This window comes from Narcine bancroftii, chromosome 9, assembly GCF_036971445.1.
Source record: "Narcine bancroftii isolate sNarBan1 chromosome 9, sNarBan1.hap1, whole genome shotgun sequence".
In the NCBI taxonomy this organism is placed as follows: Eukaryota; Metazoa; Chordata; class Chondrichthyes; order Torpediniformes; family Narcinidae; genus Narcine; species Narcine bancroftii.
The window spans coordinates 18,887,637-18,902,619 of NC_091477.1; the positions used below are offsets into that span (position 1 = coordinate 18,887,637).

Genomic DNA, 14,983 nt, shown 5'->3' on the forward strand with positions numbered 1-14,983 from the left:
GAAGTCTTTTTCATCTTTTTTTTTTCCTTGCTCTAATGATGTAACATAACTGGATGATATGGAATTAGAATGATGTACCGATAACTTTAAATTCTCTTTGAGTTCAATTCTGTCTTTATAAGGCATCTAAAATGTATGAGGTCTTAGAACAGACATGTTACTTAGTACTAGATAAGAGGAATTCCAAACTCCCCCAACCAGAAACAGATTGAATAAATGGAGGGAAAATCAGAGAAGTATTTTTTAAAATGCCTTCTAATATGAAGCACTAAGTATTATACCTTTGCACAATAAATTCTTAATATTATAAAATGCAGGTAGCTGGAGAGTAATGGGTGACTTGAGTGTTGATCAGGTGGGGGCAAAGGGGAACAGGAGTAAAGCAATTTCAAAGCAGTTTATTTTCAAACTGATTTAAGCAACTGTTTCACAGAACAGCACAAGAGATCACTAAGAGCAAATACATGGCAATTTTAGGCAATAAAGAACATTCTTTCAGGGTTGTTCTGATTGCATTAGTTTTGTGGGAAAGGTTTTTATAGGTTTAATTTATTTCCAGTGCATTGATGGTAGATTATCTCTAAAAATTCCTCCAACAAAGAGAATGACTGGAGAGAACAAATTGTTCTAAAACTGTTATACATTTTGGAAATTCAAAATCAGTTATCTACAATTTCACCTGAAGATATAAACAGGTCCTAACACCTGATTAACCAGCTGCCACGAGCATTTTACCCTTCTAATCACTTTACATTTGTAGTTATTGAAAATAATATAGCATGGAGGAAAGGCAAGTTTTCCTCCCACGTGTTGAAAATTATCAGAGTAAATAAGTGAAGCATCTCATCAATTTCACTGTTTCAACGTTGACACATATGCTGTGAACGATTCAGTTAATAACTGTGTATGTTTAAGATTGGTGTTTGTTCTTACTGCATATTGAGACCAGCCTTTGAGTTGGCAATGAATCAAACTGTCAGTTAACACATTTTATATAGAGTTGTACTAACAAATGGTTATGTGCTCAATTGCATAATGACAGCTGAACTTGTTGAAATACTATGTCCGGTGCATAGTGTGTTAATATGCGAATTTGAAAGGACAACTAAGCAGACTAAATGCATTTGCACATTTCCACCAAATATGTGCTGCCCTTGCAGCTGATTCATTATTTCATTCTATTGCTTCACCTCAAGACAAGCAAGGAACATCAAACTCTGGAACATTCACTTTGCACCGACAAAGATTGTACTCAAATTGCACCATTGTCAATTGCCTTGCTAATATTATTTGCAGACGTGGGTGGCCTCATGCGGCTACTTTCAGAGCTGGAGTCAGATGACATAGAGAGTGCAGAAGAGGAGCAACTGCCAGAAGGAGGAGAATGTCAATGAGCCAAAGGGATCTTCATGGTTTTCAACATGATAAGGAGCACCTATGCTTCCTGTCCTAACTGCAGTGAACCAGAATGAGAGAAACATAGCAGCCTTCCTCAGAGATCATGATACAATTCAAATGCCACTTTATAGTGCTGAGTGTGATAACAAAAAACAATTTCAAACTCAGAGTTACTTGGTTTAAATAGGACTAAAACTAATTCTTAGCCTGGAACTATTACTGGAATGTGAACCTCAAAATCGTAACTTTTCTAACACTCCAGTCCTCCATAATTAAATGTTATTGTTGCACAATCTAGTTGTTAAGTAAATTTGTCACAATTAGGTTCTATTTGGCATTCTGTTCAGTCATTGACACAATAAAGAAATATTTTAAATTCAATTCCAAAGTGAGGTCAAGGCACAGTTCAATCAAGTTATATCAGGAAAATGCTCAGGTAAATGATAGATGACCGTAAACAGCAAATATAAAGAAGCCAATTTCTAATTGTTTTGTAGAACACACATTTGAATATTTACTTTACCAGCTAATCTCTTTAACAACAGATTAAAATAAGAGCTAAAATAATGTTCTGCAGAGAAAGAATGCTCACAACTCCAAAGATGATGCTAGCTCTTCAGTGAACTATTTATATTTTGTGGCATAACATATAACAATTCAGAAACCCAAATGAGATTTTTTTTAAATCTTCTCTAGAAATTTATCAGTAGGTTGTGGTGTCCATATAGTTGCACAAATGCATTATATACTGCTCTGAAACTAATTTCATTGGAAAAAAAATGAAATTACTTTGGAGGCTTGCTTGATGCTAGGAAATAACTTTGTTGTCATTTCTCTTTTGCAAAACTTACCTGTAACAGCTTCCACAACTTCCCTTGGCAACAAATTCAAACAATTACCACTCTCTAGCCCCATTCACACTTGCAAGTGGTCCCATTAATTAATGGCTAATTGGCCTAAAAAGGGTTTAGTGTGAAAACAAAAATCTTGTTAATGCCAGCATGAGATGACATCATCTTATAAAGGGGATAGACTGCCTCGACCCCAGTACAATCCCTGGCATCTTCAGATGCTGGTGTGGCAATCAGGCAAGTGTAGAATGGGCAATTACATTCTGGGATAGAAATGACCCAAGTGTTTGTGTGAGTGCAGGAATGTGAAGGAAGAAAAGATTAAAATAAAGGAGAGACAGAGGGGAACAAATAGCAATAGCAGACCATTTTTAAACAGCGTGGGAAAGCTGCTTCATGACATCACATAAGGTAAAACAGTCCTAACCCCGGTCGGTGATGGCTCCTCGCAAGTGTGAACGTGTGCAGTGTCCCAGTTAAGCGTGGTCAAGTGTGAACAACAAAACACCATTCCTATCCCAGGACAGTGAATTAGTGGGATGCAAATGTAAAAGGGGCTTCTGAGTCTCAAACTTGCCTCATAAATCTTCTTTGAATTTTCCCGCTTTCATTTTAAAACTATTCCCTCTAGTATATGGATAATGACTCTGACTACCCACTCAATGCCTCTCATAATTTTATGTGTTTATGAAAATAGCTACTGTTATAATCTTTCACAGACATAAAACTTGATGTTGTGGGAGGGGATTTATTCTAATTAATAAAGACAACAGACTGTAATAAAGAACTTGCAAGCCATGGTAATTGCATTTTATAGAGCTTTCTGAGGATCACAGACATTGTGTGCTGAAGTGCTTGTTTCTGTGCTGGACTGTTCTGTATTCCATGTAATCAGTCACATGAAGCCAATATAGTACTTATTTTTCTTTATCTCTTTGCAGTGGTAATAGTTTTAATGTGCCAGTGACTGTGTATTAATGCTTTAGCATGCAAGGCAGATCATTTTTTTTCCACACTGTTGTACAAGGCAGGTATAACTTACCTTCTCAGGAGTAAATGTTTTACTGTTACAAACAATTTAAAGTGAAATAACTATACTTGTTTTATATGCAAAAGGGAAAGTAACAGGTAGTAGGTGTTACGTAAGCATTTAGCTCCTGAACTTAATGGTAAATATAATGTACAAATAGAACATGTTGCAGGAACGTGTCAATTTGGACAGTGAAAGGCTGCAACAGATGCTGTCTTCATACTGAGTAAGAATATCTCTGCAAACATCAATTTGTATTCAAACCATCACTTGAGAGGAACTGCTGATGTCACTTCAACTGAGGGAGGTTGAATACCTTCATTGGGCTCCCTCTGTAGGAGCACTTGAATTCCAGCAAAGATTTTGACACAAATAAAAATGCAAATATTTTCCATTCTAAATGTTAAATGATGCAATAATTCAGTAGACATTTTTTTCTCGAATATAAAATGGCAGTTCTTTTACTCATTTCTCATTTCACCTTGATGACCTGGAATCCCAACCATTTGCTTTCACTTGAGACTTGATGCAAATGCATAAAAGGAAGAGTTTCAACATGCTGAAAATTGGTGAGGACTTTGCTGAGCTCAAATGCAAATAAATTCTGTTGTTGCAGAATGGCATTCATTTTGACAGAGAATTTAAAATATTTTTTTGGATTCTTGAAAACCAACAATCCCTCACTGAGATCTTGAGACGTGTTGATAGGTACACAAATGTTTCCCACAATGGGCCTGACAACTGCGGATATATTGAGTCATTTAAAAAAAAAAATTATCAGTAAATCACAAAGATGAAAACACAAGTTTTGTTGAGAGAAATGTTGTTTCAAATTAAAATTACTCACTGCTTGTTTTATCCTGCCCTATACATAGTTTTCAAGCATTTGTTTTTTTTTCTTTTCTGTAGCGTCATCCAAGAAGACTGAGTTATGAGAACAATGAGTCTGGTGAACAAATGTAAGTATTTAATTTCCTCTTTTTTAAAAAATAAATGTGCTTCATATCCACTGAACAATTCTTAGCGAACAAGAATTCTTACCTACCTCTTCTTCTGTGTTGGTGAAAGCAATGCTGCTTTACAAAACACCTAATTTGTTCCATGCTTCAAATAATTGTGTGGAAGAAGAAAAGAAAGTTGAAAAAAAATGTTATGTCATGCATAACACCTGGCATTGATAAAGCATACAGATTTACCAGGTTATGACATGCCTTTTCCAGGAAGATGCTAGGGTATACTTCTCTTCAATATATAATATATCATAGCTGTGCCTCTTTGGTAAGAAGATAAAATCAACTATCTTGCATATCTTGTTTCTTTCAAAAACCGAGCAGGTACAAGGATCTAACTTTTAAGTAGTGTGAACTGTCTCCTGATATTCAGATCATAATAGCCAAAATTTGGCATGAAGTCTCAACTTGAAAGTACATTTCAATCAGTGTGATCAGGAAACAGCACAGTGCAATAACAATAATAATAACAAATGATGTTTATAAAGCATCTTTAATGTGGCATACCATTACAACATTATCAAACTAAGTGTAGAGATGTTAGGACAGATGATTGTATAAACTGATGATTTTTGGACTACCTTAAAAGTGTAGAGAGAAGATAATTCTTTGGCCAATCACCTCCCAAAGATAGATTGATTCTCTCTCTCTCTCTCTCTCTCTCTCTCTCTCTCTCTCTCTCTCTCTCTCTGTCTCTGTCTCTGTCTCTCTCTCACTCTCATTCTTTTACACACTCCCATTTGCTGTTCTCCTATAGTGACAGATAATTTACAGTAGCTAATAAATTTACAACTGCCTCAGGGATATTGAAGAAAGCTAGCTCATCGTGGAAACCCATATTGATTGAGAATAATGTGCATACATAAATCGGAGAGGTAAATCAACAATCAGTTGGATAGCTTAATGAGCTGCCGCTGAATTTATTGGAACAAGGAAACAAGCTATATCTATGTCCTACTGCTGATAATATTGTGTATCTGTAATCCTATTAAATTAGAGAGCTGTTATATTTTCTCACAAATATCCTGTTAATTATATTTGCAACTGATTTTTAAGGACTTCAGTTGCTGAGATGCATTTAATTTTCCATTGATAAAATTAATTTCTCCTGTGTCCCAACAATCCAATTGAAAGAAACAAAATATCATTCATATCCTTAAGGTAATGTGACTAAAAGTCAACAACATGAAATACTGAATGTGTTTCTCCTTGCATAGACGCTGCCTGCCATGGCAAGAATTTTCTATTTCTTGTGTTTCAGTCTGTTTTAATTTCATCTACAAAGTATAGTTGTTGGTGTAATTATCACTGCTAATTTATTTATGGTTAAACTGCACAGGGATTTTGGTAAATACCAGAAAATTGTGATATTGGTTGGGAGTTAAGTACTGACAGTGAAGAATAACTATCCCTGTGCAGTTTAACCATAAATAAATTAGCAGTGTTTATTACAGCAACAACTATACTTTGTAGATATTTGTTATTCTTCACTGTGATCAAGTTTTGGTTAATACAGGTACACAATCCTTTATCCGGACATCTAAAATTCGGAAGGCTCCAAAATCCGGCAACTGGGGAGAGAGAAAGAGAGAGACAGCAGCGCGAATTGGGTGGGCGAGAAACCGGCAGCGCGAGTCGGATGGCCGAGGATGGGGAGACTGGTAGCTCGAGTCGGGCGGGCGAGGGGGGGAGACTGGTAGCGCGAGTTAGGCGGGCTAGGGGGAGGGGAGACTGGTAGCGCGAGTCGGGCGGGCAAGGGGGGGAGACTGGTAGCACGAGTTGGGCAGGCAACCGGGGGAGAAACGGCAGCGCGATTAGAAGGGGATGGGGGTAGATACGGCAGCACAATTCGGATGGGTTTAAATCTGGCTTGGCAAAATCCAGAAAAAATATGAAATTCGGAACACACTGTCCCCGAAGGGTTCCAGATAAAATATAGCAGCTCCAAAGTATAATAAATTGCACTATCACCAGGAAGAAATTTTTAAAATATATATATTCATTGGGACAAATATCAGGATAAAGCTCCATTACAATTTCACTGGTGTGAAACACAAAAGTCTGCAGATGTTATGATTGTAGTAAAAACACAGGATTGCTGTAAGAATTCAGCAGGTTTCAACGAGTCTCTAGGAGTAAAGGCCTGAAATCTGCTTCAAGATATGATGTGCTAAGTTCCTACAACGTTCTTGTGTTTTCACTTATTATGATACTGGTGCTAATTTTGATGCACATGTACAACCCCTGATCTTTCATTAATCAAGACACAAAAGTATCTATTCCAAAACATTCCTCGTCATCTTTCTGCAGGTTATCCCCCTTTTGGGAAATCTCGTTGCTATTAGTCCACCCTGTCAATCCCCAAACATCTATAATTTCTGACTGACTTTGGATCCCTTTTAAGCAGTGTTTTATTGTTAAAACGTCATTGCAGGCATACATCTCCTTCCTCCTCCAATCCTACAATCCATTTCCACTTTCTGCCTCTTTATCGCTCCCAATATTTCATCTAACTTCAGTGACCACATCCTCTTCATCCAATTCATTCCCTGATCCTCTCTCCTCTCCACAGAAAATACTTCTCTGAACAATCTTTTGATCCCTGCCTTGTGGAGCTTGATGTAAAGTTGTTTCTGATAGTATACTTGTGACATACCCTGGAATATTTTGCTGTTTTAAAAATGCTTCGTAATTGCAGCCTCTTACTGCTGTAATGCTTAAGCCACAGAGGGACAGGATGTGTGTTCAGCCTTGTGTGGTAAAGCAGAGCAGGCTGCATAGCATTTATTCTCAAGAAAGAAGAAGAATTACTCAAATTTATAGGCACAAGACCCACTCAACCCCTGAGTTCCTTCAGCAGCTTGTCTTTCTTTTTAACACATTCATACTCTTCCACATGCCTCTAAGAATGTTGTTGTATCCTAAAACTATCAAAAACCTTGCAGTTTTTTTTGTGTATTGTTTGCAGCTAGAGGATTGTACAGATTGATGAATGATAAAAGAAACACTTTCTGTGTATCCTAAATGAAATGCAGAGCAGAGCCAGAAAAAAGTGATAAAATTCACATTATTTACAGATATTTGGTTTTATATTCCTTTGCTCCCCACAAGGGTGATGGACTCAAGCTCAGACAAGGAGATATTGTTGCTGTTGTGCGATGATGAATGGTACTTGGGAATGTTACTATTGTGAATATTATACGTATGTCACATTCTTTAGGGTCTTTACTGGTTACCTGACCCAGGTAGGTAATTTTTAATATTTTTAAAACTTTAATATTCTCCCTTTCTCCCCATCAGCCTCCACCATTCAACTGAGCCATTCTACCATGAGCTCTTAGATCTGACTTCCTAGCCTCCCTCATCCACCCAGGCCTTCATCTCTGTCCATTCTATAATAGGTCCCAATCCCTGGACACCAACCCTCAGGCTTCCTTCTTGGACAAGCAACCCATTTCCTTCACAAAGTCCTAAAGAGCACCACTTTGATGTCCAGATGTGGCCCAAATCCCAAGTGTTGTATTTTCTTGACTGCAATCTATAGCCTAGGAAAAAAAGTATGCATAGGAATTTGAAATTTCAGAGTTTGGTTGTAGCCAACCCATGAACTAAATGGTCTTTGGCTTTCTGCATCGGAATATATTATACACTTTAAATGGCTCAGATTGATAAATGGATCCTATTCATGTTTCTTAATTCATTCAAAGAGTGTGGTGATGTTAGCAAGACTAACACTTTAACATAATCAACGTTTTCTTGCATGATCCCTTTATTGTCTGCAAGGATGAAAATGTAAACAATTAAATTGTTGTAATATTTTGAAAATGGGAACAAAATGTCTCCGTTCCCTAAATGAAGACTACTTTCTCAATTCTATAAATGTCACTTCTTTAAGTCCGATAGATTCAGCAATAAAAGAGGCATATTTACTCTGCATGTTCTTGCTTTAATTCAGGTTTTTAACAGTCATTATATGGTGATAATTATTGCACCAAAGTAGTTATGAAGAAAGGGTACAAACAGTTATTGAATGGGTGCTAAACAATTAATGAATGACAGTTTAATCTGCCTTTAACATGTACCTTTTTATCCTGCTTACTAAATATCATGATGTACTTGTCTGGAGATGCTAAATATATATCAATATTTGAGTGCCAAACATATAGATTGGAGCCAATTGTTGTGGAACTGTACGTGTGGTCTTCAAGTATCCCCTCCCTCTGAATTAATGGATTCTTCAAGATGATCTTCAATGCATTTTTCAAAATAGTTCATAGACAATTGGAAAGAGACCAAAAGTTCGTGGATGTCACTTTGTGTGCTATCCCTTTTTTCACATTATTGACCATGAAGTCCTTTGTTCAAATTATCACCAATGTAGCTCAGTAAACTTACACACATCAGTACTCAGTTTCCCTAGGTGAAAATCCAGAGAAATTCCAGGAAAAATGTTGATAAAAGGTTTGGCAAGCTATCCCGGACAGCCTCTTATTGAGACAAAAGTGCTCTACAAACTGTCAGCAGCAAATGATGAACATGTCTTCATGTTACACAATATCACCTTTAATGACTTGTTAAACCTTCCACTATTAGTGGATGCTGTTCAATAAAATATCACCAGCCTCTTTGTTGAACACCCAAAGATAATTTGTTGAACACTCAAAGATAATTTACTGGTTAGTCAGACTCCTAAGAATTATTTGGGAAGTTATTCTTAATTTTCTGTGTGAATTGATGCCACTGAGTAATAACAATGTCTTTATACCTGAGAAAATACCACTAATAAAATGAAAGAGAGAGAAAAATAGAGAAAACAAGATCTGCCAACCTGTTAGACTGCTATTAGTAATGAAAAGACATATCAGAAAATGTTGGAATTGATTATAAATATTCTGATAACAGGACACATTATAGGTGCATAGATTTAACATGGATTTATAGAAGGGAAATGATGCTTCATTACATTAATGGAGTTTTTGGGATTTATCCCAACATGTTGGTATGATATTGGAAACCTTAGCAAACTTTTACAGATGTGCAGTGGAAAATGTGTTGACTGGCTGCATCACAGCATGGTATGGAGGCACCAATACCTCTGAGTGGAAAGCCCTGCAAAAGGTAGTGGACACAGTCCAGTGCATCACTGCCAAAATTCTCCCCACCAATGAGATGATAACAAAGAAACTTCATGTGGATATAGACAAGGCAGCATGGTTAGTGTAATGGTTAGTGCAATACCATTACAGCGCCGGTGATCAGAACTGGGGTTCGAATCCCACACTGTCTGTAAGGAGTTTGTACATTATCTCCATGTCTGCGTAGGTTTTCCCCAGGAGCTCTGGTTTCCTCCCACTGCTTGAAATGTACCAGGGGTTTAGGTTAATTGGCTGTAAATTGGGCAGTACGAATTCATGGCCTGTTAATGTGCTGTATGTCTAAAATGTTTTAACAAGTCAAGTACAGTATCTGAACAATAATTTGGCAGATGCACTGCAATGTAAAAATAGATGTGAAGTAAAGTAATTTGGAAGATAAACAGAAATGCTAAGCATCTTTTCAATTATGAAAGATTGGTAAATGTCATTCAAAGGGACATTGTATTCAAATCCCTGAAAGCTAATATGCAGCTGTAGTAAATATTTATGAGCACAAGGCCTTTATTCCCAGAGAATTTGAGTAGAAAAGTAATGTGTTTTAGTACCATTTTACAGGGTCTTACTGAGACACACCTGGAATATTATGTACAATGTTGGCTTCCTCACCTAAAGATGGATTTGTTTACTGTGAGAGGGAGTGTAACAAAGATTTGTCTGGAAAGGGGGGTTTTCATGTTAGGAGAAATTGAGAAGGCTAGGCCTCTATTCTATAACATTCAGAAGAATGAGAGTAGATTTCATTGCATATAAAATTGTTGGAGGGTTAAAGAGGATAAATGTGAGAATGACGTTTCCCTATTAAGGAGTCCAAAACAAAAGATTACAATCTCGCAGTCATTTCGGAATCAAATCAAGGAAAATTTATTTTACAGAGTGTGATGTATCTTTTGGACTTTTCCACTCTAGAGCTCATTATTTGATTTCATTCAAAATAGATTGAGTCATTTCAGAGGGAATCAGAGTTTAAGGGGATAAGGCAGGAAAATTATATCTTAAGTAAAATATTGGCTTTGGTCTTTTTGATTGACAGAGGCTCAAGAAGGTTACATCTGCTTCTATTTTTGATGTTCTTGTGTTCATATCTCATCCATCTGGAATTTTATGACATTTTAAGTGTGGAAAGGAGAACAAAATTTTCACTGTTAAATGAACTGGATTCCAGGAAATATCACATATAGGTCAGTTAGTGAAAGTGGAGAAAATAATCTGGAGGCCATTTTCATTGGAATTTTAAAGCATGATGCAATTGGGAAAACTAATGAGTGAGTTTAGGATTTGCTACTGAGCTACTTCATTGTGACAGGTTACAGACTTCAAAAAAAAATGGGTCAACACATTTAACAGGATGGAAAATCCAATGCTAAGATGATAAATTGAACTGCTATTCTCATTCTTTATTGTGAGAACTACATTGAAAATGCATCAAGATAAAATGATAGAAAAAAAGGAATTGGGTCAATTTTACAAGGTTGTGACCAATGCCTCTAAGTTACCTTTGAGAGATCTCACTCTTTGTTAGGTTCATTCATTTTTCAAGTATCACTAACATCAATTTGCAACAGATATTTGTCTCTTTTTTACTTAACCTATATTAGTAAGTGGCCTTCCACCTCACACCAATTGAGCTGATATGAAGAGAACAGATTAAGCCTGGGAAGAGAAACACAAAAGCTGCAGATGCTGGAATTGTGAGTGCACAAATAATTGCTGTAGGAACTCAGCAAGCTAGAGAGCATCCATGGGTGGAACTGGACAGTTAACATTTCAAGCCATAATCCTTTATCAACACTAAGATAGAATAGATGAAATTACATATATGAAAGGGGAAAGAAGATGGAGGAGTGCCCCAGAGATGATGGGATATAGGACAGAAGGTGCGGGAGGTAGAGAAGCAGGTGGAGGGAGAAATTATTTGATGGGAGGAAAAGTTGGAGAGAAATAGAAATGGTAAGTACAGGAGTAAGTAATGAAGAGATAGAAACGATGAAATATGATGAGGGTAGGAAGTTGCCTAGAATAAGAAAAAAAAATTTTATGCCATTAGATTTAAAATTGTTCCAGAAGAATATGATTGTTCCTCAAGTTTATGTTTATTGTCTCCCTGACAATAGTAGAGGTCAAGGACAGACATGTCACTGAAGGAAAGTTAGGGGAAGATAAATAGTTGGTCACATTTAACCCATAAAAAGAGTAAAGGTGCTCAGCGAAGCATGCTTGTCCAATCAAATCCAAGATTGTGCCTGGTGTTGCTTGAGAACAATTATTGGTGTTTTTCTGATGAGATATCTTCAAGCAACTGACAAGAGATGTTAGTCAGTCGAGTAAAACAAATGAAGACATCAAGATATTAAATACAAGAAAATGGAAGAAAATGTAATTAAAACTTGTATAACAATGAAAATTGAGCTTTTCAATTAGATAGGACTATTTTAAGGCATATTTACAAAAACAAACATCCAAAATTACCATTACTATATTTTAGTTATGTTCTAATCAATGTTATGCTGCGGCATAGAATAAGAATTATGGACAGACCCAGTGCTTGCAAGTGAGTTATTGTCTGATTATTAATTTTCAACATTTCTAACATAATGTTGGTGCTGATTGGTGGATAAATGAATAGTTTTATAAAGTTGTGAAAAGTTTGTGAATTATGGTTGGCCACTTACTCCATAAGTACTTGAAAAATATTCATTGTAGAGGCATTAAATTTGTACAGTAAACAACATTTATGAAACACTTTAATTTATGTTACTTGAATAATGGAATGGTTTCACTGTTGAAATGAACCACTTTAACTGAAAGATACACTGTATAAAATATTAATTGTTGTTTTGTGAATTTACTTGCAGGTAAGAAGTTTGACATCTTCCCAGGAAACTATACACGAAAGATTGAGTCTATTTGATTATCATTCGTCCATGTATGGACTGTAGGAAAATTCTCTAAAATGCTCAGAAAATGGATAGAATGTGCAGTGTGTAGATAAAATCAAAATACCAAAGGTGAAATTTAATTGATTTAGTATATATTCTTCTTCTTTGGCTTGGCTTCGCGGACGAAGATTTATGGAGGGGGTAAAAAGTCCACGTCAGCTGCAGGCTCGTTTGTGGCTGACAAGTCCGATGCGGGACAGGCAGACACGATTGCAGCGGTTGCAGGGGAAAATTGGTTGGTTGGGGTTGGGTGTTGGGTTTTTCCTCCTTTGCCTTTTGTCAGTGAGGTAGGCTCTGCGGTCTTCTTCAAAGGAGGTTGCTGCCTGCCAAACTGTGAGGCGCCAAGATGCACGGTTTGAGGCGTTATCAGCCCACTGGCGGTGGTCAATGTGGCAGGCACCAAGAGATTTCTTTAGGCAGTCCTTGTACCTTTTCTTTGGTGCACCTCTGTCACGGTGGCCAGTGGAGAGCTCGCCATATAACACGATCTTGGGAAGGCGATGGTCCTCCATTCTGGAGATGTGACCCATCCAGCGCAGCTGGATCTTCAGCAGCGTGGACTCGATGCTGTCGACCTCTGCCATCTCGAGTACTTCGACGTTAGGGATGTAAGCGCTCCAATGGATATATTCTGGAATGTCTTTGGTTACGTATTGTACTATTTTATCAGAATGGACAATTAAGATTTTGCTTCCTGAACACGTTCAGTTTATTTTATGGATTTCGGGCTGCTGATCATGAAATTCACCTTAACATTTTCCTTATCATCCACTGTGTTTTTTAGATATGACCTATTTTTGTGATTTCCTGTCATATTTTTTACATGCTTTAATACAAAACCATGAAGTGCAACATACCATTCAAAATTCATTTTCTGCATTCGCACTTGAACTTCTTCCCCGCTGATTTTCGTGCAGTCAGTGACGAACATGGTGAAAGGTAAGGGATTGCTTAAGGTGGTATGTGAGTGGGTAAAAAAAGGGTTGAGAACCACTGCTCTAGACCCAATTGTTACCGAAATATTTTACTTGAGGAAAAATGTCATTGGCCCATTTTCTTTGGAGTTATGAAACTGTGCACATAATGAGTCAATTAGGTACTATTAAAACAGTGGTTTTCAAACCTTTTTCTTCCCACTCACAAACCTCCTTAAGCAATCCTTTACTAATCACAAAGCACCTATGGCATTGGGATTGCTTAAGGTGGAATGTGAGTTTAGGGAGTGATGTGTCATATCAATAATCACAAAAGACTGGAGTTGTGAAACTATCAGGCTTTTATTAACTAATGACTGGAACAACCATCAACCTCATTGACTGATCAAAGCAAAGAAATAGGGGGAACATGCAAGGGGCTATGGGTAGGATCTATCTCAGGAGGCATATCCAGCCGGCAGCAACCAATCATGGCACCCTTCCTTTTTAAGAAAAGCCCTGCGGGGTGAGAAAAAAAATGAGGGTGAGAAAACTGTACATAAATACATTTTACTGGTTAAGTCTATCAGGGGGTCTCCTCTGCCACATCAAGTGATGTGGCAATGGTTGGGGCCTTGTCATAGTGTCCTGAGCAGTTGTGAGGTTGGCCTGTTAATAGTTTGTCGAGGGGTGGGGTTATAAGGGAGTGTGATGTTGGTACATTGTTGGCGACAACAGTGGCCAGGGGTAGAGGGTAGTCAGCTGCAGGTTCCGGGACCCCTAAGGTTGAAGTGGGGGGGTGTCATTTGTAAGTCAGTAAGTCAGTAGTGGTTGGGGAGACCCCAGATAGTGCCAGGTCCTGCATTGAGACCATGTCTTCATGCCCATCAGGGGGGTTAGTGTGGAGAAGGCAAACCATCTAGACCAGTGGGTCAGTCTTAGATTGCCTGATGTGCTTCCAGAGCAGGACCAGCACTGGGGATGTAAGTCAGTTGGGCTGTGTTGTCCATGATGCAGACTTCCTAGGGAAAGCGTGTTGATGGTGGCCATACATAAAAGTGACCAGACAGAGTGGAGTACTTCTTGCCACTGGGAGACAGGAAGGCCCCATGACCTCAGTGCCAGGAGGATGGTCTTCCAGACCGTGGCATTCTCCCTTTCCATGCCTATTACCCCTAGGGTTTTAGCTAATGGTCCTGCTTGTGGTGATGCCCCTGGCCAGCAGGTAGTGCAGCAGCTCATCACTCATAAATGATGTCCCCTGGTCACTGTGGATAAAGCCAAAGAGCGTGAATGTATTACAGAGGGCCTTGATAACGGTAGCTGTGGTCATCTCCGGATATGGGATGGTGAAAAGAAAATGGGAATATTCGTGGATGACTGTAAAGAAATGGACATTCTGGTTGGAAGAGGGGAAGGTCCCTTTGAAATCAATGCTGAGGTGCTCGAAGGGGCGGGTAGCCTCGATCAGGTGCATCTTGTCTGGCCAGTAGAATTGAGGTTTGCATTCAGCGCAGACCTAGCAGTTTTTAGTCATTGTCCGGACTTCTTCAACAGAGTATGGTAGGTTCCGAAATTTGATAAAATGGAAAAGCCTAGTTACTCCGGGGTGGCAAATGTTATTGTAGAGAGTCTGCAGTCTGTCCATTTGATCATTAGCACAGGTTCCTTGGGATAGAGCGTCCAGC

At 38.0% G+C, this 14,983-nt stretch overlaps 1 protein-coding gene across 1 annotated transcript in view; it reads left to right on the top strand.

The window, feature by feature from the left end:
- The window catches only part of LOC138743523 (sorbin and SH3 domain-containing protein 2-like), a 49,778-nt gene extending 37,322 nt beyond the window's left edge, over positions 1-12,456 (top strand). The window contains exons 11-13 of the mRNA XM_069899016.1: positions 4,189-4,238; positions 7,401-7,534; positions 12,298-12,456. Of these exons, the coding sequence (XP_069755117.1) occupies positions 4,189-4,238; positions 7,401-7,482 (132 nt within the window). The 3' untranslated portion in view covers positions 7,483-7,534; positions 12,298-12,456. The remainder of the gene's footprint in view (positions 1-4,188; positions 4,239-7,400; positions 7,535-12,297) is intronic.
- The last annotated feature ends 2,527 nt before the right edge of the window (positions 12,457-14,983 follow it).